At 38.3% G+C, this 20,576-nt stretch overlaps 1 protein-coding gene across 14 annotated transcripts in view; it reads left to right on the top strand.

Moving 5' to 3' along the window:
- Positions 1–3,022: 3,022 nt before the first annotated feature.
- Positions 3,023–20,576, top strand: part of CPLANE2 (ciliogenesis and planar polarity effector 2) — a 199,548-nt gene continuing 181,994 nt past the window's right edge. Inside the window, exons 1-5 of one of the 14 annotated variants that reach the window (XM_044061840.1) lie at positions 3,023–3,304; positions 5,279–5,414; positions 5,521–5,616; positions 5,818–5,895; positions 12,706–12,854. In XM_044061840.1, the coding sequence (XP_043917775.1) occupies positions 12,743–12,854 (112 nt within the window). In that variant the 5' untranslated portion in view covers positions 3,023–3,304; positions 5,279–5,414; positions 5,521–5,616; positions 5,818–5,895; positions 12,706–12,742. Of the gene's footprint in view, positions 3,309–3,492; positions 3,511–5,278; positions 5,415–5,454; positions 5,617–5,817; positions 5,896–12,705; positions 12,855–20,576 lie in introns of those variants that run through there. The other 13 variants (XM_044061839.1, XM_044061831.1, XM_044061832.1 and 10 more) reach the window with 13 other exon arrangements.

Raw genomic sequence — 20,576 nt, 5'->3', positions numbered from 1 at the left:
TAGACACTTTTCTGAGTTTGTGCAACACGTACTAAAGGATGTGAAAAAGCTGATACTGGGGAAATAGTGTATGATCCAAGTGAAAAATGCTCTATTTGGTGCCAGTTCAAGAACCAAGATCCAGTTCAGGCCGAACTTCCTCAGGTGTTGATTTATGTGAGTTACTGTCCTTTGGCCTTTCTTATTCCTCTGTCAAAATATATTTGTCAGCCATTTCTGCTTGTCTGCCTTTGATTCCCACCTTTCCTAATATTACTCAAGTTAAACAGTTTTTGAAGGAGATGTTGCACATGTCTGCCTAGGAAACATGTGGCTCCTCACTGGTGTCTTAACTTTCTACTTGAAAAAGTTACTGTTTCCCCATTTGAACCAGTCTGTCAGGCTGAATTAATGTTCTTAACATGGAAGACCTGTTTTATTCATTGGGGGAAGTAGCCAGTAAATTGAAACAATGTATATTGTGTATGTGCAAAGACTTGTTCTTGAAAGTCAAGAGATGTACCTCAGGTTATCGTTAAAGTATGTCACCAACGGATATTCTAAACTTATTTGTGACATGGTTGTTTTGAAACTTTCTTTTATTAAAATGTCCCAAGTAAAGAAGGATTGAAAAAAGATACAGATGTGTTACTGTACTTAACTTACCAACTGCCTTGATGCACCTAAGAGTCTTTGCAAAACAGCATCAGAAATGAAGCATTTCCCCAAACGACCTTCTCAGTAGTCTGTCCAGTTATGCACAAGCACTAACAAATTACATCAAAATGAATCATCTCCCCAAGGCTCCTTTGGTTATTTTTCAATGCATGCACAATGAGAAACAAAGCATTTATCACAATGACTTCTCCAGCAGAGTGTTTGAACACATAGTAAGCAGCAAATGACATGAAAATGAATAATTTCCACAAGGCTCCCTTGTATACTTTGTGCATGTATGCACAAGGACAAAAAAAAAAACATGTTTTCCCCAAAGACCCCTAATTTCCTGTTGTCAAAGCACAAATAAGAAAAAAAACATTTTCTCCAATGACCCCGTTGAGGTAAGGTTTGCCCGTTTTCCCCCCACATCATCTTCAGTAGTCTGTATGCATGGTAAGTACAAAAGTACATCACAATGAAGCATTTCCCTCAAGAAGCCCTTGTGATCTTTGGCCACATATACAGACACACAAAAATTAAAACATTTTCAATGACCTGTTCATTACTTTGTGTATATAAGCATAAGCAATAAAAAAAAACTTTCTCCCACGACCCCTTCACTCTGGTTTCTCCATGTAGGCACAAGCACCAAAAATGAAATGTTTCCCCCAACAACTCTGTAGTCTGTCCATGCATGCACAAGCACCATCTAAGGATAGCAAAATTAAACATTCCCCAAGATTACCATAATTACATTGTGCATAGAAGCACAGAAGTAAAATAGTAACGATTTGTCCCAAAAAGACATTGTTGTAGTTGCATCCTCTGACACATGCACACTCCTTGCTTGACTCACACACACTCCTTGCTTGCACCCCCCCCCACACACACACACACTCCTTGCTTGCATCCCCCCCACACACACATACACCTTGCTTGCATCTCCCCTACACACACAACTCTGTAGTCTGTCCATGCATGCACAAGTATCATGTAAGGATAGCAAATTTAATCATTCCCCAAGATTAACATAATTACATTGTGCATGGAAGGACAGAAGTAAAAAAAGGAATGATTTGCCCCTAAAAGACATTGTTGTAGTTTCATCCCCCAACACACACACACTCCTTGCTCGCATCCCTCAGACACACACACACAAACCTACATACTCCCTGCTTGCCCACACACTCTGCTTGCTTGCTTGCCCACACACACACACTTTGCTTGCTTGCTCACACACACACACTTTGCTTGCTTGCTCACACACACACACTGCCTGCTTGCATACCCCCCCCCCCCCCACACACACACACACACACACACTCCTTGCCTGGCAACCAGCCCCTAGACACACTCCTTGCCTGGCAACCACCCCCTACACACACTCCTTACCATACCACATGCCAAGGTCTCAGTCTGTGGACAAAGCCCAGAAATAGTGACATATTTTAAATATTGAAATTATACAACATATAGCTCTTATCAACTTAGAAAGTTGTTAGAATAAAAGGTTTGTGTTACCATACACTTTCAGAAAGATATGGAGTCTGAAACTCAAATGCCTGTCATTATTTATGCAAATGAACACCCACCGATTTGCCAAAAATGCAGAGAATCAAACGTTATATGAGGAACAGTAGGAGGAAAACAATCGGAGCAGTTGAAATGTATGGTCACACAGCATAACAATGCTAACCAGCATAGGCGAGCTAACACGCGAGTGAGGCACATAGAGCGCTTACAGAAGCTGAATTCATCGTGATGCACAAACTGTACTTCGACACAACAACAGAAACAGAAGCACACTCTTTCCGATGCAACGCCAAAGTGAAAAAAACGCTTTCAATGCGAGTAATTGTAACGAGCAGCTGCTCACATGCTGAAAACTACTGTCCTAGAAATGCACACTGCCAACAGACAATTACGAAGAACTTGTTGCCCAGGCAAATAGAAAAAAAAGACCCTATTTACATTTAACTGGCCAGAGTCATTACTTGTATACTTTATTGACCCTGCTTGGAGAATCTGTGGCATCACTGATACGGGGATTGTTATATCTGAGGCTTTAGTGTTGCTGCTTTTGGAGTGGGCGAACAAGAGCATGACTATGCATGTATTTGAATAAGTACAAGCTGGCTCTGTACGTTCGACTGCAAATAGAGAGTTACTACTTGCAAAAGAATGATATGTGAACAGATTAGAGCAGTGCTTTCCAACGATTAAATATACTCTCCGAGCAACAGCAGTAAAGAGAAGGGGTTCCGAACGTAAACTACGGGGACTGTTTAGTAGTCTTGACGCAATTATTTCTGCGACTGAAGCAAGTTTTCCAACAGCGCAATGATCTTTTTTTTAAAACGGAAGTTACCACATTACGGTTAGGCATTGTACATTCTCGGGCAAACAGTCAGATGGGTAACTTTTATATGTTTAGATGATCGCGGCTTGACAAATCTTTGTCAAACAGGGAGAAAACAGGCTCAAGTGTAACAGAAACCCGTTGTTTTAGTAGATACAGTATGAGAAGCCACTTAGCTGGCAGATTGATCAGTTACTGACCTGTCATGAGCTGGACTTTAGTGAAATATTTAGAGATGCATATAATTTACCATCGTGTAATTTAAGAGGAAACCTGCTTCAGTTGTGGCATGCCTCTACATTGCCCGTAGGTTTGTATGCCATTAAATAAAAAGTGTGTGTATTTGTAAGAAAAAAGAAATGTTGTGTTAGTCCAACAACAGTGGAACACAGGACGTGATGTAATGCCTTTTATTGGACCAACGCAGGTTTTGCAATTATTTGACCTTTCGAGCTGATATGAGCCCATCAAAAGCAGGAATCATTTTAAAATCTGTGTTTGTACAATAAAAGGTATTACATAGTGTCTGCGTTTCACTGCCTTTGTGTGTTCCTTTTGCCTGTATGTGTTCTGCGTTAGGTTGGCACTATATTCATGATTTGCTTCCTTGCCTTATTCAGTTTAAGTGTCAGGTTAGGCTCTAGCTCGCCTTTGATCATGCCTTATATTAACTGGGTACATGAAGAGTGAATGATTGATTACATCTTCAGTTGTATTTTATTGTTAGACCTTACATTGTTTTCCTTCTGCTTCACATGATCCCTCAAATGACCAGTAGTCTTCCTTAGTTGTATTTACCACACACTTCTTTATCTTTCCTATAACTGACTAATGTCATTAAAGTGGTTTATCATTTACTGCTAATCTGTTTTTCATACTGTTATTGCAGGTAGTTTTACTGTAGTGCATGGAGTGCATGCTTAAAAATGGTTACATAATATCTCATTAAGCACTGCTAAAGAGCAAAATGCTTAGAGGATTAAGCACCCTCTAGGTGCTGTTGAGTCTGTGTTAAAAGCATAAAGTGGTGGCCAGAAAACAACAGCTTCATTTCAGTTCCCTTTTCTCCTTGCTGTCTGCTAAAGTATACCCACCACTTTGGTTGCAACTGCTTCCCTTACACAGAGAATATGTAAGATGTCAACCACTTCCCCACTGCTTTACCTGCTTTCAAAACTGGTACGACACATGTTTTTTTTTTAATCTAATTTTCACTAGTTAGTAGCACACGGAGAAGATGGGCGGCCATGGTGGTGCAGCGGTTAGCGTTGTTGCCTCACAGCAAGAGGTTCCCTGATTCGATCCTCTGCTGGGGTGCCTTCTGTGCAGAGTCTGCATGTCCTCCCTGTGGTTGCGTGGGTTTCCTCCGGGTGCTCCGGCTAGGTGTGAGTGCGTGTGTACCTTCTGTGGAAGGTTGGGCGCTGGGCTGGCAACTCAACACTGTAAAACTCCACTGCCAATCATGAGCGGACATGTGATCCGCTGTGGCTACCCCCAACCGGGAAAAGCCGAAAGAAGAAGTAGTAGCAGCACATGGAGAAAATAGATCTCCATGCACTACAAAGAATTATGATTGGATCTCTGATTATAATGAAAAATTGTGTTCTTGACATGGATACCAGGATTCATCTCATGAGTTCTGCTCTTGATGTGAATTTCTTGGTATCTGTGTCTCGAATACATAATATGCTCGTTACAACTGGCAACCCGATCGTAATCCTCTGTATTATGTACCACTGTTTCATGTTATACCTAGAATGAGCAGAGGTGGCAAACTATTTTGTAATGCATGCAGTTGTACCTCAAAATATGCAATATCTGTTTTGCTTTTTCTTTTCCCAACTTTTTTTTATATTACTTGGTATATATTCCTTGATTTCATTTTAAATGTATGGCATATGTCAAGTTAAGGGAATATGCATTCATTGCATGCATTCATAGTTTAGCCCACTGTATAACAGAGGACTCACCCAGTTTAAGCACAGTCTTGTACAGTTTTAAGTGTATATAATGCTTTTTACTTTTTTCTATTTAAGGGGACATTTTTCAGTTGTGGCAATGCTGTAAATTGCCTTTTAGTGTATGTCTTTAGAAAAGTGATTCCTGTTATAAGTTAGTGCTTTTTCTTTTACAGTGGAGTCTTTCTCCCTTAGACATCACTGAAAATGAAACTTCAAGCAGGGCATCCTCTGTCATAAAATATAATAAGCAAATTCTCTTTTTTTAACCATAGTATTAATTTCTTAACCTCATACATTTGTTATCTATTCACGTTTGAAGCAAACTCCTACTTCTCTCCTGCTGTCTGTGCTTACACCTCTGAGGTGAGTAGTATGGGACTTTTACTAGCCATTGCTGCCAGAGTATGTTAGGAGAGGAGATGGCGTGGAAACCATACTGCATCATCAATCTTATGGTGAGTGTAATGGCTTTTCCTTTTTTTTTCCTCCATATAGGTCAGCGAGCACTGGTTTTGGTTATTGTGTGCATTGGCCTTGTATGTTGTTCTCTGTCTTTACTAGAGTTTCAACTAGTATGGGAACATTCTGTCTGCCCTCCCCTCCAGAAAACAAGAGCTGTGTTGGTGTTGGCTTCTACTCATGAGTTGACCTTCCTTAGTAAGTCCTGAGAGTATTTCTAAACATAGCTTTGTAAACTGCTGCTGGCCACTGTACTGATACCAGGCTAATATTTGCTTTATTAAAAAATATACATTAACTGTTGTTTTAATAAGTGATTCAGTATGAAAAAGAAAGTGATTATTATTTTTTAATAATTTTTTTATTGATCATGTTTGTTTTGCTTTTTTGTTAATAAAGTGCTTTGGTAAGCAGGAAGTGTGCATATACTTCAGAACTGTAAGGAAGCAAGATGTATTTTGACCAGAAACTTTGATGGTAATTATTACTTTTATGAAGCATTGTGAAATAATAGCCGTAACAAAAATGTGAGGACAAAACAATGAAACTACCTAAGTTCAGATTACATGAACTGTCAAAATGTTAGCATTTTCAGATTTTTCATTCTATTTATATTAGCAGAAATATTGGAGATTTCCTTTGGTATTCATTATGTACTTTTCACAATTTGAATGTGACATTTTTTAATTAAAACAAGTATGGCTGGAAAATGAAGAGTAATATGTTTCTAATTAATACATCTTTTCCAAAAAAGAACGATATTGTAAGTTTAAATATTCAGAACTGCTAATGTATTCATTAGATTAAATATAGGTGTGTTGTGGTTGTGTTTTCATTATTTTTAATTGGTTGCAGACTGCAGAGTATTTTTGTAAGAATTAATTGTGTGTGTACTGTTAACTTCCATAGAATCTACCTTGAAAAAGTTGTGGTAAAAGTAGCACAAGTAAAACCCATTTTCAGTATAGGTCTAAAGAGAAAAGATTCACAGTTTTAAATTAGAACTAGTGTAAAGCAGTCTAGGCTGAAGACATAGAACAGACTGGAAGGAAAAACAAAGATCTGTCAAGGAAATATTCATAGCTTTTGGCACCTTAGAGTGAAGAGGAAATAGAGCAGAAAAAGAATGTCAGCATCTTAAAAAGCATGTGTGAAGAAGATAGAACATATATGTGATCCATGTGGAAATAAGATACTTCACAAAAGCTAGAAGTGGAATACAGAACTTCAGGAAGTTAGTAGAAAGAAGGAAGGAACACAGAAAAAGTTGGAGGTAGAAAAGATGGACCAGGCTAGGAAAGAATACTGGTTGGCTAATAAATGGACTTAGAAATCAGCCACATTGCCAAAGACCAAGGCTCCAGAGAACCACTACCACCTTCTAGAAACTGACTGAGCAGGTAACACAAAGATGTTTTATCAGGTTGGAAGATAGTTACCAAAAGATAAATATGACAGCCAACAAACCATATTTGTAAGGGATGCCAACAGCAAACTACACACCAGTCAAAACATCAAAGGCAGATATGAGTACTTCAGGAAGCTTTAGAATCTAGAAAAACCCTTAGATGTATGTACTGACACACACAATGAAAGAGAGAAAAATCCACTCTAGAAAAAAATACAAAGTGCACTAAGGAAAATAAAGTGAGGGTGAGTCTAGAGTGTCTGTTTCAGATTAAATCACAGGAGATATCAAGATGTTGGGTATGCAAGGGGAGAAATGACTTCTGAGTGTTGTCATTACTGTATGGAGAGGTATATTTTAAGTGTTAGAATAAGCATTCTGGTGATAGTGTAAAATAAAGAGGACATCCACAGTTGTGGTCTGTAGAGAGGAATCAAGAGTCCTGTTACACAGCATGGAAGTGTTAGAGAGGATAATAAATGTACAAAGCAGTAAAAGAAAGTAAGATTAGAGATGAGCAGTTTGGATTCCAATTTAGGATGCAGTCCAGCTGTCCCAGTATTTGCAAAGAGACTGATAACTGAGAAGAAGCTGAATGTGAGAAAATAGTCCAGCTGAGCAATCCCAGACATGGACAAAATATGTCATGGTCCAAAAAAAAAAAAGCTGATATGGGCAGTCTTGCAACAGTTAAAAATTTTGAAAACATTGGTAGAATTGGTGCAGGCTGTGTACAAGAACCCAGTGAAACAAGTACAGACTGTGTTTGAGTTCACAGAGGGGTTCACGGGAGGAGCAGGTATGCATCAGAACTCAGTTCTGATCCCAGTCCTCTTTATGCTGGTGATGGATTTTATAAGCAAAGAAGTTGAAGAGCACAGATCATCAACACCGCTGTATGCAGATAGTGTAGCACTGTAACCAAACTCTGAACAGGAACTTCAGCAAATGATAGGGGACTTGAATGAAGAACTAAAGGTATACAGGATGAAACTGAGTACAGGCAAGAAAATGGTCATGGTAGAAAATTGCAGAAATTAAAAGAAGATGAAAACTTAAAATAGAATGGAAAATAGAACGTGTTAACAGCTTCAAGTGTCTGGAAGGTATGGTTGAGGAGAGGGTAAATCTGAATGAGGAGGACAAAACTAGAATCCGTGGTGCCATAATTACTTAAATAAAAGATGGTATAAAAATAAGCTATGTGGTATACTAGTAAGTAATTTCAGCAAATGAACCGTTATGTGACCTGGCAAGAAAAGACACAGATAATGAATACAAAATAAACAGTCAAGCCATTAAAGAGCCAGAGATAAAGATAAAACCACAACATGAACTTTGAAGAGTGTGTTTCTGCTAAATGCAGAAAAGTATATTGTGTGGCCTATCTAATTCTGAGTGGTATGTCTTCTCAGTCCAGAGAGGTCGTTGTACCAGTTTATACCTCATTGATCTCCCCCATTATTAACCACAATGTTGTATTCTGTAACCTTTTATCAGGCTTCCTAAAATAACGTGAAGGGTACAATTCTTTACTAGACAAATCACGGGATTGGTAGACTTGAACTGTTCATAAAGACTTCAGTAACTATCAATATTTATTCTTGCGTGTTACTTAAAGATGACCTGTGCTTGATTTATAAGGCATTGTGTGATCTAATTCTATTGCTCAGGCTTGGAAGACACCATTCAAAAAGCAAATACCAGATTGAGGAACATAAACATAATTACCAGTAACAGAACAATGCCACCTGGTGATATAAATACCGTGTCCAGGTGATTTGGTCACATTGATAATGTTGATGTAACCCCAACTCTATGTATAAATGGGAAGAGGGATTTGATGCTGACAAAAGATATAGTGCACAACACCTTTGAATGTTGTGGAGTAAGCTGCTCCTTGCAGTCAGAAATTAGTCATTAACGTCATTAAAAACATTAATATATAGCTTATAAACAAAGGGAGTGATTACAGATCATCTAGGGATGCCATTCTCCCCCTTTACTCAGCCCTCATTAGCCCAGTAATTGAGTGTAATGTCTCCTTTTGGCATGCATCTGTCCAGATACATGCAGTAACTGGAATCACCACAGAAAAACTGTAATAAAAGGATACAAGGCCTAAACAACATCTCCTACATGGGTCAACTCAAAGCCGTGTCACTATACTTGGTATCCTATAACCTTCTAAGAGGCGACCTGTTTCTGGACCCGTTACTGATGGATTTACTGCACACCATGAAGTCAAATGGCATCAGAAATACTTAGTCTAGGGATCTAAACGTCTTCTGCAACTTCAACAAAATGGTTTGGAAGGACATGTATATCTGACACAGATAGTGCTGCTGTGGAGCACACTCCCCAATGCACATAAAGTTTATCCCAGTTCATATTCAGGTGCAACTTAGATCTGTGGGTGGGAAACAGAAAATTTACCCCAGGACTGCCCCTGTACTACTGATGGACAAAGGCAGCTACTGAATGCTTTATCCCATGCATGGGTCCCCTCAAATTATCTGTGGTGTAATCCCAGTTATTCTCATTAGGGGTAATATATAATTATTGTTGGGTAAGGCCATTTTATAGCCAAAATTGATAGGTTATTTTGAGCACAAAGATGGAAGTTGGCTAGGCTTAAAATGGCCCACAAATTTGTTTACATAAGTGTGTGTGTCTAATATATATATATATATATATATATATATATATATATATATATATATATACACACACACACTGGAATTAACTGGAAACTGAAATGATACTGGAATGAATGTCTATGTGATCATTACCCAAACTTGTGCCAAACAGGTGCCAGTCTCTCCTTTATGGGCCAAGTCTTTTTGTACTTTTCAAAATAAATTCTGCACACTCTCTGTAGTTTGTTTAAGAATGCCTTATTAGATGTTAACAATATCTGAATACTGTCTCCAGTAACAGTGCTTAGAAACAATAACAAGTCTGTAGAAATTCTGGACTGCTGGAGATAGCAGTGCTGATAAATATAACTGTGCTGATAAATGTATCCAAAGTTTCTGCACGTGTATTCTGGTTCTCCTGAATAATCATTAATGCTGGATATTTGACCTGACTTCATTATTCGGGCTTGAGTGTTTGTACTGCAAAGACCTTTTGCATGTCTGTCCAAAAACTAACTCAACTGACCGTATCTGAAATGTTTCCTAATAATAACAAAACCCTGTAATGTTCTGCTTGCCTCTGGTTAAGAAGGCCTGGCACTGGCCAAGCAGATTCTTTCCATATGGATTTCTGTTGACTGTATTGTTTGTCACTGGCTGGGTCAAATCTAGCCCTCTTGTTAGCCAATGTTAAGTTCACTCAGCCATGGAAGTTGCTGCTTTTAATTCGCATTTTAAAATGCATCCATTGCAAACAGCTTAGCTGTGACCACTTGTAAACTGTTAGCGCATACTTTCACCAAATGCATCCGTTTGATTTCTACTGCAGAGACAAAACTTTCTTTGCCACATCTCTGCTGCTAGGTTTAGACTTCTGAGCCTTGTTTTCTTTGGCTGTTTCTGCTTCTGTCTCGGTGGGAAGTTTTTTCTTTTTTTTTGTGCTACTGCTTGGTGCTTCCAGCAGTTTCCCAGTGCAGAATGCTTCTGAAAGTAAGGTATAAAAAGAATTCCAAGACTCTTTATACCATCTTTTGAGAGGTTCTGTAGCAGTGAGCACCCTTTTCCATGTACACTGTTATTGGAGCACTCCACTGTCTCAAGTATTGTGTGACCGGCGATGCATACATATGCAGTTGTTGTAGAGGTACACTATGCTAATGTTTTGGGGGATGATACAGGGGAATGTGTGATTAGGCAGGCTGTCATAATGTGACTTGGTGATGCTGTAGTTCATGCCAGCAGAAATGCATGTGTCCTGAACATGGCCATCTGAGTTCTTTGAAGAAGTGTGCCAAGAGTAATCTCAGAGGAAGGAGATTCCAGTTATCACTGCAGGAGACCTTCCTAAAGACTGAGTAATATTTTAAGTATTCATGCTTCTTTTTTTTGTACTAATTTTCAGACAGTGTAATATATTTCAATGTAATATTACCAACTTTTTGTCAAAATTCTAACGTAATGCCCACTTTGTTTCTCCAATTTACCTAACTGAAAGGAATACAGTCTCTTTACTTCATACAAACTCCAGTATAAAATGACACTGTCACCCGATTCACATACAGTATAGCCCTAGAACAATGACAGTCTGTATCCTTCCAGCTTGAGTACAAGTTGAAACAGAAAATAATTTAATAATGTTCAAAGTCTGTTGTAGTTTTGGCACTGTGTATATGCGTGTGTGTATGTATATCTATAGGGGGGACTAATTATGGTAGAATTTACTTTTAGTTGACATCTATTTAATTGACGCATTTTGGCCGATGTGTGTGAGATTGCACAATTCTTGAGGTTGGGGAGTATTCTTTTTTTTCTCCAGTAGTATGCAATTTTGGCATTAGTATATGTAATATTAACAAACAGCATCCCTTCACACTGTCAAATCAACAACAATACCCTAAGTATCCATGAAATGGTAAGGGGCCTAGGATCACAAGTTGACTGCAACCGTAACTTCGACCACCCTGTGTCTCTTGTAGTAAGGAGAGCCTTATGTACAGCTCACTTGATTGCTAAAGGCATCACCTCAAGAGCAAAAGAGGTTATAACCCATGTATACTCGGCACTTATCAGGCCCATAATTGAATATAATGCCATGTTCGGCATGTACCATACTCAGCACCTGCAGCAATTGGAGAGACCTCAGAGGTTTTTAACAAAGAAGATCAAGGGTTTCCAGCATGTGCCTTACACAGACTGACTAAAGTCCCTGTCACTATACAATGTATTGCATAGACTTCTTAGGGGAGACTTATGCCTGGCCTACAGAGCAATCCAAGACCCAAACCTAATGAACTTGCTGCATATCCATAAATCAAACAAGACTAGGGCTACTGGTTCAAGGGACCTAAGTATGGCCTGTGACTTAAATAGGACATGCTGAAGGGATGTATTTATTTCCCAGAGACTGCTGCATCTTTAGAATAGGCTACCAATTTGACTTAAATAGGACATGCTGAAGGGATGTATTTATTTCCCAGAGACTGCTGCATCTTTAGAATAGGCTACCAATTTGACTTAAATAGGACATGCTGAAGGGATGTATTTATTTCCCAGAGACTGCTGCATCTTTAGAATAGGCTACCAATTTGACTTAAATAGGACATGCTGAAGGGATGTATTTATTTCCCAGAGACTGCTGCATCTTTAGAATAGGCTAACAATTTGACTTAAATAGGACATGCTGAAGGGATGTATTTATTTCCCAGAGACTGCTGCATCTTTAGAATAGGCTATCAATTCATGTGAAACTGAGTACCTCTATGACGCTTTTCAAGAGGAATATGGACGAGTGGATGGGGCACCACAAATTCATACTGGGGATAACGCCCACAACCCTCCTGGACATAGGCAGTGATTAGCATCTTTATGGTACTACATTGGGATGAAACAGCAGCTAGGCTTAAAATGACCTCCGGTTCAATAGCCTAGTAATCTCCTATGAACAGGTGGTGAGGGAGCACCTCCCCCCCCACATGGGGTGCAGGAGGGCTTGCGCCTGCAAAAAAAATATATATATTTTTTTTTGTATTTTAAGTTTGCATGCAGTGAGGTTATTGGTTGGTGCACGTAAACTAATACGTTGACATTTGTATTTGTGTTTGACATGAGGAATGTTGACATTTGGGTCTGTCATTTATTTTAATAGACTTGCATATAGTGTGTGTGTTGCAAACATGTAAGGGTGCCTTTTATCAGTGTTTAATGGTTATTTTATGTGTTCTTTTTAAATTTTTCATACAGCAGATGGCTTGAATGAAAAGGAATTTTATTTTGAAAAATGGCAGTCCTTCCCAAACCAGGGACCATTATTCTTTTAGACTGGCAGAAATCGTCTGAAGGAAAGGAATACCTCTCAAGTATCCTGCGCAAAAATAAAAGAAAATTTATAGGTAAGATTGTTTTCCTATTTCTTTTTTTTTTCCCCTTTAAGAAATGGAAGCAGGAAATTAGTCCCTTTTTGTTGTATTTCTTTTTAGAGCACTATGATAGTTATGAAAGACACTGAAGAACAATGTCTGAAAAAGCAGAGCAGAACTGCACATTACTTCATGAAAAAGTTAAGTGTACCAGATGGCGGTTTCCTGGGCAAATCATTGAAGCCAAGTAGTAAGGAATGGGGCTCACTCTGGGAAGCTTAGTGTTACTGACGGATTGCTATAAGAAGAGCTGAATAGGGTGGTAGACGTTTTTATATGTGATGCAAAGACTTGCAAGCGATTTGATGCACATAATGATATACATTGCCTGAAGTGTGATCTAGGAAATCATTTTAAAAGTTTATAGCTTTGGCAGTGTAGGTTTATTGTGAAGTGGGGGAAAATAAGACACTGTGAAAATGCTGACTTGAGAACCAAGGGGACTTTGCAGTGTTGCATCTTATGCTGATACTGTAGGGTCGCTAGTATGAGAATGCACTTTGGAAGGTTGCATGAATTTTGGAATTGTAGGATATTAACTAGGAGAAAAACTAAGCTGTAATTTTGTTTAGCACATAAGTAATGAGAACCCTTTCAGAATATTACAGCTTTGCATTCTCTATTTACATAATGATGAAAGTGTTAGCTCAGAGGAGGGCAGCAATCATTTTGCAAAGACTGTATGGGAAGCCACATGAAAATACACTAAAGTGTTTTCATTAGCATGCATCATGATTTAGGCAACAATTTTGCAAATAAGTATCACAGTAAATATACACATTATTTTAAATTATATTAAAAAATTTATTTATTTTTATTTATTTATTAAGCATTTGTTTACCAGAAACGTCCAATTTGCACAGAGCCCATTTTCAATGATGACCTGGTGAGAAATGTTTAAGACGTATGCCTTTGGAATGTGGGGGGGGGAGCCGGAGCACCCGGAGGAGACCCATGCGACCACAGGGAGGACATTCAGACTCCGCACAGAAGGCACTCCAACCTTGAGACACCCCAGCCGAGAACTGAACTGGAGAATCTTAATGTGAGGCGACAGTGCTAACCCCTGCACCACTGCGCTGATACATGTAGTATCTTTTTATTTTAAAACAGAGTATCTGCAATCATTTAACCCTGATATATCTTTTATGTACTGTATTGAAGAGAATAAGGTGATTAGCAGTTGACAACATTGTAAAAGAGCCTAGCAGAACTGGTGAAAGGTATTTTGCAGGGAATAAGTTCTGGGAAACAGATGTGTAGCATTTGAAGTTGTAATGTGTAGTGGTGAGGAGAATCTAGACAGTAGTTTTCAGAGAGTATTGTGGTGGTGCTGATACAGAAATGTTCTTTCAGGACTCTCAAATCAAAGCAGTGCAGGAATTGTGGTAGATATGGAGGAGATGTACACTGTTCAGTAAGGTTGGGGAGGTATTTTGGAGTAAGATGTTACTTAACCATCAGATGTTTATGTAACTTCCACATTTTTGTTTGGTAAGTAACTTCCACATTATTAGTCTATGGCTTTTCTGATTTCACTTATGACTTCCCCTCATCCTGTTTCCCTCATATTATTATAAAGGTACTGTTACACGTGCTTTCTACTTCTTTTATGTCATTGGAATAGAACAGATACATTTGCTTGAGTTTCTCTAGCTTGTTTCTGTTGTGGTTCTAATTTATTTTCATTAGGTCTAGCATTGATGTAGTTACCCTTGTTATGTCATACAAGAAGTAAAATTGCACTAGAAATAAGTGCCCTTTATATATATATATATATATATATATATATATATATATATATATATATATATATACACACACACACACACATACACACACACACCATGGAACCATCTGAGCAGCTCTCTATGTCTAAGTAGGACACAACTCCCATAAACTATATAAACAGAATGAGATATTTACTCTTATAATATTAGACTTGTCTAGGCTCAACATCAAGGATGGTTTATCCAACGGGCCAAAGGAACTGTGCACCCAAAGTATATGCTGTCTTGTTTTTCAGAAAGTAAATGAGAGACTTCAAAACAAAAATCAGAAATGGAGATGAGTTGGCTGTATATACTGAGAAAGCCTACAAGTCCCAATGTGTCTTTGACAGACCTGTGCCTGCATTTATAACATTGATCCAGAGTCTTTAGATGTTAAAGTATGTGCTGCACCCTTCTACCTTTGTGTAGCAAGAGAGCCTTCATGTTAAGAGTAGTTATCAGTATCAAGCCTTTTACATACACCAGCTAGACCTGCCAGTGGAATGTTGCAAAATCTACCTTCTGTAGGATATGCATCAGTGTCTGCTCCATCCGCACAGCAACAAATGGTGTTTGTTTTTCTACTTTTTACCTGATTTAGAGCTGATGTTGGAGTATGTGGCTCTGCAGCTACCTGTTACTGACCAACCATATATTAGTGTCTCAAGACTACTGATATTGAACAAATTGTATTTTGGGATTTCTTTAGTATCTTGAGAATGCTATCATTGATGTGCTGAATATTCCCCTGGCCATATGTTTTTGGTCCCTGACAAACCACTGTAGGAAAATCCCTATTTGAGATGCTCTATTCTACCAGTTATGCTCATAGTCAGTGATTTCCTGTATCCTTCAGATGAGACTTTAAAGTGAAGTACCAGCTGCCTGAGTTGTTGATAGCTTAGGTGGATGTAAAAGATCCCACAGCACCTATCAAAAAGGTTAGGTGAAAGTCCCAGATGCCCTGGACAAATTTCCTCAAATAGTATAAATACCACCTCTGGTCCCTCCTGAAAAGAGGTTAATAACTTAGTGGGACTAACCCAGTCAACGAAGGATAAATAAAGTAAATTAAAGTAAGGAAATTCTAAGAGTCAAAGAGATTGTCTAATTCCCTATTGTTAGGGTAAACCTTTCATAATCTTTAATGCATCAGTAGGTAAACAAAGTCAAGACAAGTTATAAGAAACTGGAATATTCACAGGTGTTTGCTGATAAAGCACAGTCAGCCAGTGGCTTTGCTTTGTGGACATCCATAGAAACGTACTCCGCAAGATGCAAACATCTGTGTTGTGTCAAGATTATAGCAATTACATGGATGTCATAGAATCAGTTACTTGTGATGCTCTAGCAGTTATCAGAAAGCAACCTCCTGTCGCCCAGACCACGCCTCATACTTTGAGGAAGGAGAAAGCTTCTTTTACTCTCTTCAGCTTTTTTACTTTCCTTTAGGGGAAGGCAGAGGGAATATAGCAGTAAAGGTTCACCATAAAAGGGGTCAGTTTCAACACAGTATTGGGACTGTTGACAGGAGCTTTCAGAGTTTAGATAAACACATTAAGGCTCAGAAGATATTTCACTCTCATATTGTGCAGCAATTAGACCTTCTGGATACTCTGAGGTTAATAAGGATCACTGAGCCAGGGTACATTTTATCAGTCACAGATGGGAATGCTAGCAGAAGAATTAACTTCTAGTTCGCCTCAACTACCTTACTGCAGGACATAGGAGGCATGTGGATTGTAGCTTGTACTGCATCTGGCCATGGTAGGTTAATCCTGTGAATTTAATAGACATTAATGAGAAAGGGAAACTGCATTGGAGTAGCCCTGTTAGTTGTTTAAGATAAGGAATCTACTAGCTTTATCAAGCAAGAATTATGTACTTTATGCAGAAAAATCAGATGGGTGGCATACATGTAGCAGTTTGGTGGAAGAGCTGTAAAATAGATCTTCAAAGATTTGTACAGCTGTGAAAGTCCATATGCATGCAAAAACCAATAGGCTAGGCTGCTAGGGTCTGAAGTAATTACAACACTTGCAAGAGGCAGATGAGCTAGGTTTAAAAAGAAGAAGCTTATTTAGCTGTGTAAGGTGGCCACAGTACAACTAACAAAGGATCAAAGTGATATTTTGCACTTACACCTTAGAAGAGCTGCCTTATAAACTTGGGTGATAAACGACTGTCCAGGAGAACTGTTAGCTTGTAGACTGAAGAAAAAAAAAACATAGCAGATCTGCAATTGTAGTTGTTAGTTCAAAATGGAAATTGATGACAGATCCATTGGGTATTAATATAGCTTTTGTAGTCTTCAACACCAGTCTGTCTAATGATGAAATTGAGAATATGGTGCCCAACTGATACAAACCGTTATTGACCAGAGATGAGCACAGAAATTTGCTTTTTCTTAAAACAAGAAGGTCATGGTCTGTCTGGATGTATACAAGGCTCTTGAGAGACACAGAGAGAGAGAGAGAGAGAGAGAGAAAATATGGGTTCCCCTATTTTCCCTTTATGAAGAAATCTTAGATCAGGAAACACCCTGATACTGTTAGAGTCCAGGATAATAATGTTTCTTAAACCTGGCAAGGACTTTACAGAAACAGAGTTATCAGTCATCTAACACTGAGACAAAACTGTATGCAAAAACACCCTCTGCTACTACACTGAAGTCATACATTTTCAGCTGGGAATTCTAAAGGGATAGTGCAGTACAGATATGACAAATGCACCTTGCTGATTAGTATGCAAGTCCAACAAATTGCTTCATTTATGTCTCCAGCAATATCTGTAGACTTAGAGAAGGCTTTGATTTACTGAAGTGGTATTATATTTGGTTTGTATTTGAGGGTTTTGGATTCTCACCCCATTCATCCCTGAGATCCAAGCTTTATTCAGCATGCCATGCATCAGTATAGTCATAAACATACCCATAGAGAGAGAGAGAGAGAGAGAGAGAGAGAGAGAGAGAGAGATCCACCCCTTACATAGCCAGCTGCTGGAGTTGTATCCTAAACAGGTGTGGAAATATGTGTGTGAGTTGTATCTTAAACAGGTTTGGAAAAATCAGTTCAAAACGGTTTATGCTTATTCTTGGAGATGCCTACATCTTCCTGTTTTTGGAATAATAAATATTTATGATGTTTTATACATTCTTTGACATATATCTATACTTTATTACCTTAAGTGTTTATTGAATGGCACTGCATTTCATTTGGGAGGGAAAACGTAGCAAGGTACCTACTTCAGTAATCTTCACATCTATGAAAGAGAAGGCTATTGGTCTAGTTTGCCTTAACCTGCCTGTTACACTGGAGCCTTTACAACACAAATATTGATGTTAGTAAATGAGGTGTATTCAACAATTTGGGCTGAATTAGAAGCTGATATGCTAGGCAGCACAACCCTTCAGTGATCTGCTGAAACGCGGGCTTCCTTCAGTACTTAAGAAAATGTTACTGTATTGCCACTGCACATTTTAGTCAAGTTATTATTGTTTTGCAATTTCTTGTATGCTATATGTGGTGTAGACATACCCATATTGGCTCATCCCAAACTGAAGATTGGTGTTACATATCTGGGAGTAAGCAGTTATACAATATTTATTGCAAGTAAGCAAAAATACACAGCAAAACCACTTTAACTACTTTCCAGCACTTAAAGCAATCCTTTCACTTAGATACACATATATTTGCCAAGGACAATGCTATTGGAATCTCATTGATTAGAAGCTCCTTTGTGTCCAGCTTGGTATCCTTGCAGGAAATGGTGATACACTTCAAAGTGCAAACAAATAAAGATGCTGTTTTACAGGCATTGTCTTTCAATTCTTATCTACTGTACCCTCATTGTACAAAAGGAAGTAAAAGTTCTGCAGATTACCATCCAGCTATCCCATGTAAACAATCTTAACAGCACTCCTAGACTATGGGAACATCATATAAGCTTGTTGATGTGAGCTGTAGGAATCCTAACTATGGTATTTAGCTGTCATTCAGCAAACTTGGAATCTGCACCAGTTGTTAAGAGGGCAGAGCTGATGCCTTCTACAAATCCTGAGCATGGCTGTCAGTTCAGAGGGTATGTGACTGGACAGATAGCAAAGAATGTACTAGGAAAGAAGGTGTCGCATTGTGTGGTGTTGTGGATCCTCTTCATTTCTTCCCTGGCAATGGGTTACATAGCAAAGGATTATGAATGCATATTGAAAATAACCTCCGTTAATTGGCTATATTTTGCCTCACAGTAGAAATCACCGAGGCTCTGAGTGAAGTACAGTTTCTTTTCTAAGAAGGCACACCCATCTACCCAGCATAAACATTTCTCATATGAAAAAACTTTGACAATGCAGTTGCCTTTTACTGGGCTTGTACATGTTGTGGCATCTGGTATACTCCAGTAATATTGAGTCGTTTACTGGAAAGTTAGTCTGAATTATTATTTGTTTTTATTTTATTGGGCTTGATCTACTTTGGAGGAAAATAAAGCGCTAGAAAATGATTGCATTTAGTTGGATTTTTTTCACAGAATGCAGACACTTCAAAGGCTATTTACCCCCCCCCCTTTTCAAATATCCTCAAAGGTCAACACCCTCATCACCATAGTGCTACAAACCAACTCATAGGAATAATCATTGACCAAAGTCTTAAATTCGATAAACATATAGCCCAGACAATAACTAAAGTTCACAAAAACTTGGCACCCTTTATCAATGTAAAAACTACCTAACCACTGACAGTAAATCCATCATAGCCAGAACTCATGTCCTTTCCACATTACTGTATGCATCCCCTGTTCTAACCAACCTAAACAAAGATGACATAAACAAATTGACCACTTGCTACAACAAGACAGCAAAATTTGCTACCAACTCCTTATATCGATCCCATCACTGAAACAGTTAGGCTGGCTTGAACTACATAATCTATTGGTCTTTAATCAACTTACCATGGCACATCAAATAGTATACCACCCCAATAAAATAACAGCTCTAGCAGGCCTACTCAGTCTTTGCAACCACCACCACCAGCTAAGATCCATAAATAGAACGCTAGTAAAAATATCCAAAAACAAATATATGTCTGTCGACTCCCTCTGCTCTAGTGTAGTTGCCAAAATCTGGAATTCCCTCCCTAGTGGAATCAGAATGTAAAATAACAAACTTCAAAAATCAGCTGAAGTCTTATATATTAATTTCTTGGATATGTAACTGTTAAGACCCTGACTAACCAAATAATACCAATCCTTTCTCATTGGTAACTGCAAATGGTGCTTTACATGAAAAGCTTCTCTTGTAGCAACACATTTGATGCTTCAAAGTGTATCATATTCGTATGGTATCCACCTGTATTTTACTTTCTGTGCATTGTTTAAATGTTCTACAAAAGGACTATGCTGAATATATTTGTACAGAGCTTGTTTTTTTTTTCTTACTATTGTTTAAATGTTCCTCAAAAGGACTACGTGAATGTTTCTGTACAGAACTTTAGAAACTAGCTTAATTTTTGCTATTATATTGCATACTTTCTGTATCTTGATATTTTTGTAACATGATGCACTCTGTGGAGCTTTTCTCCCCAGACCTCAGCTGAAAATGGGCAATTACTGCCAGTCGGCCTTTCCCGGTAAACAAATGTAAAATAAATATTTATTTGTCCTTTGTTAACCGGGTTAGTCCACTGGGCTGGGGGCCCTTTTTCAGTGGAGACCCGAGGAGAAAAGCTCCACAAACACATGATAAAAAAGATGATGCCAAAAAATAATATACATATATCATAACAAAACCAAGTTACATTGCAAGTTTAAAAACATAAAAAAAAATTAAATATAATAATAGTAAATAATTTGAAATTTCTATATGAACTTGAAGTCTAGTCTTTGCTAGCTTGAGGTTTATGTAAGAAAAAGAAAAGCCTTTTTCTCT

This window comes from Protopterus annectens, chromosome 2.part0 (assembly GCF_019279795.1).
Source record: "Protopterus annectens isolate FY-2018-M chromosome 2.part0, PAN1.0, whole genome shotgun sequence".
NCBI lineage: Eukaryota > Metazoa > Chordata > Ceratodontiformes > Protopteridae > Protopterus > Protopterus annectens.
The sequence above is the reverse complement of the archived record's forward strand: the minus strand, read 5'-3'. Positions and strand labels throughout refer to the sequence as shown.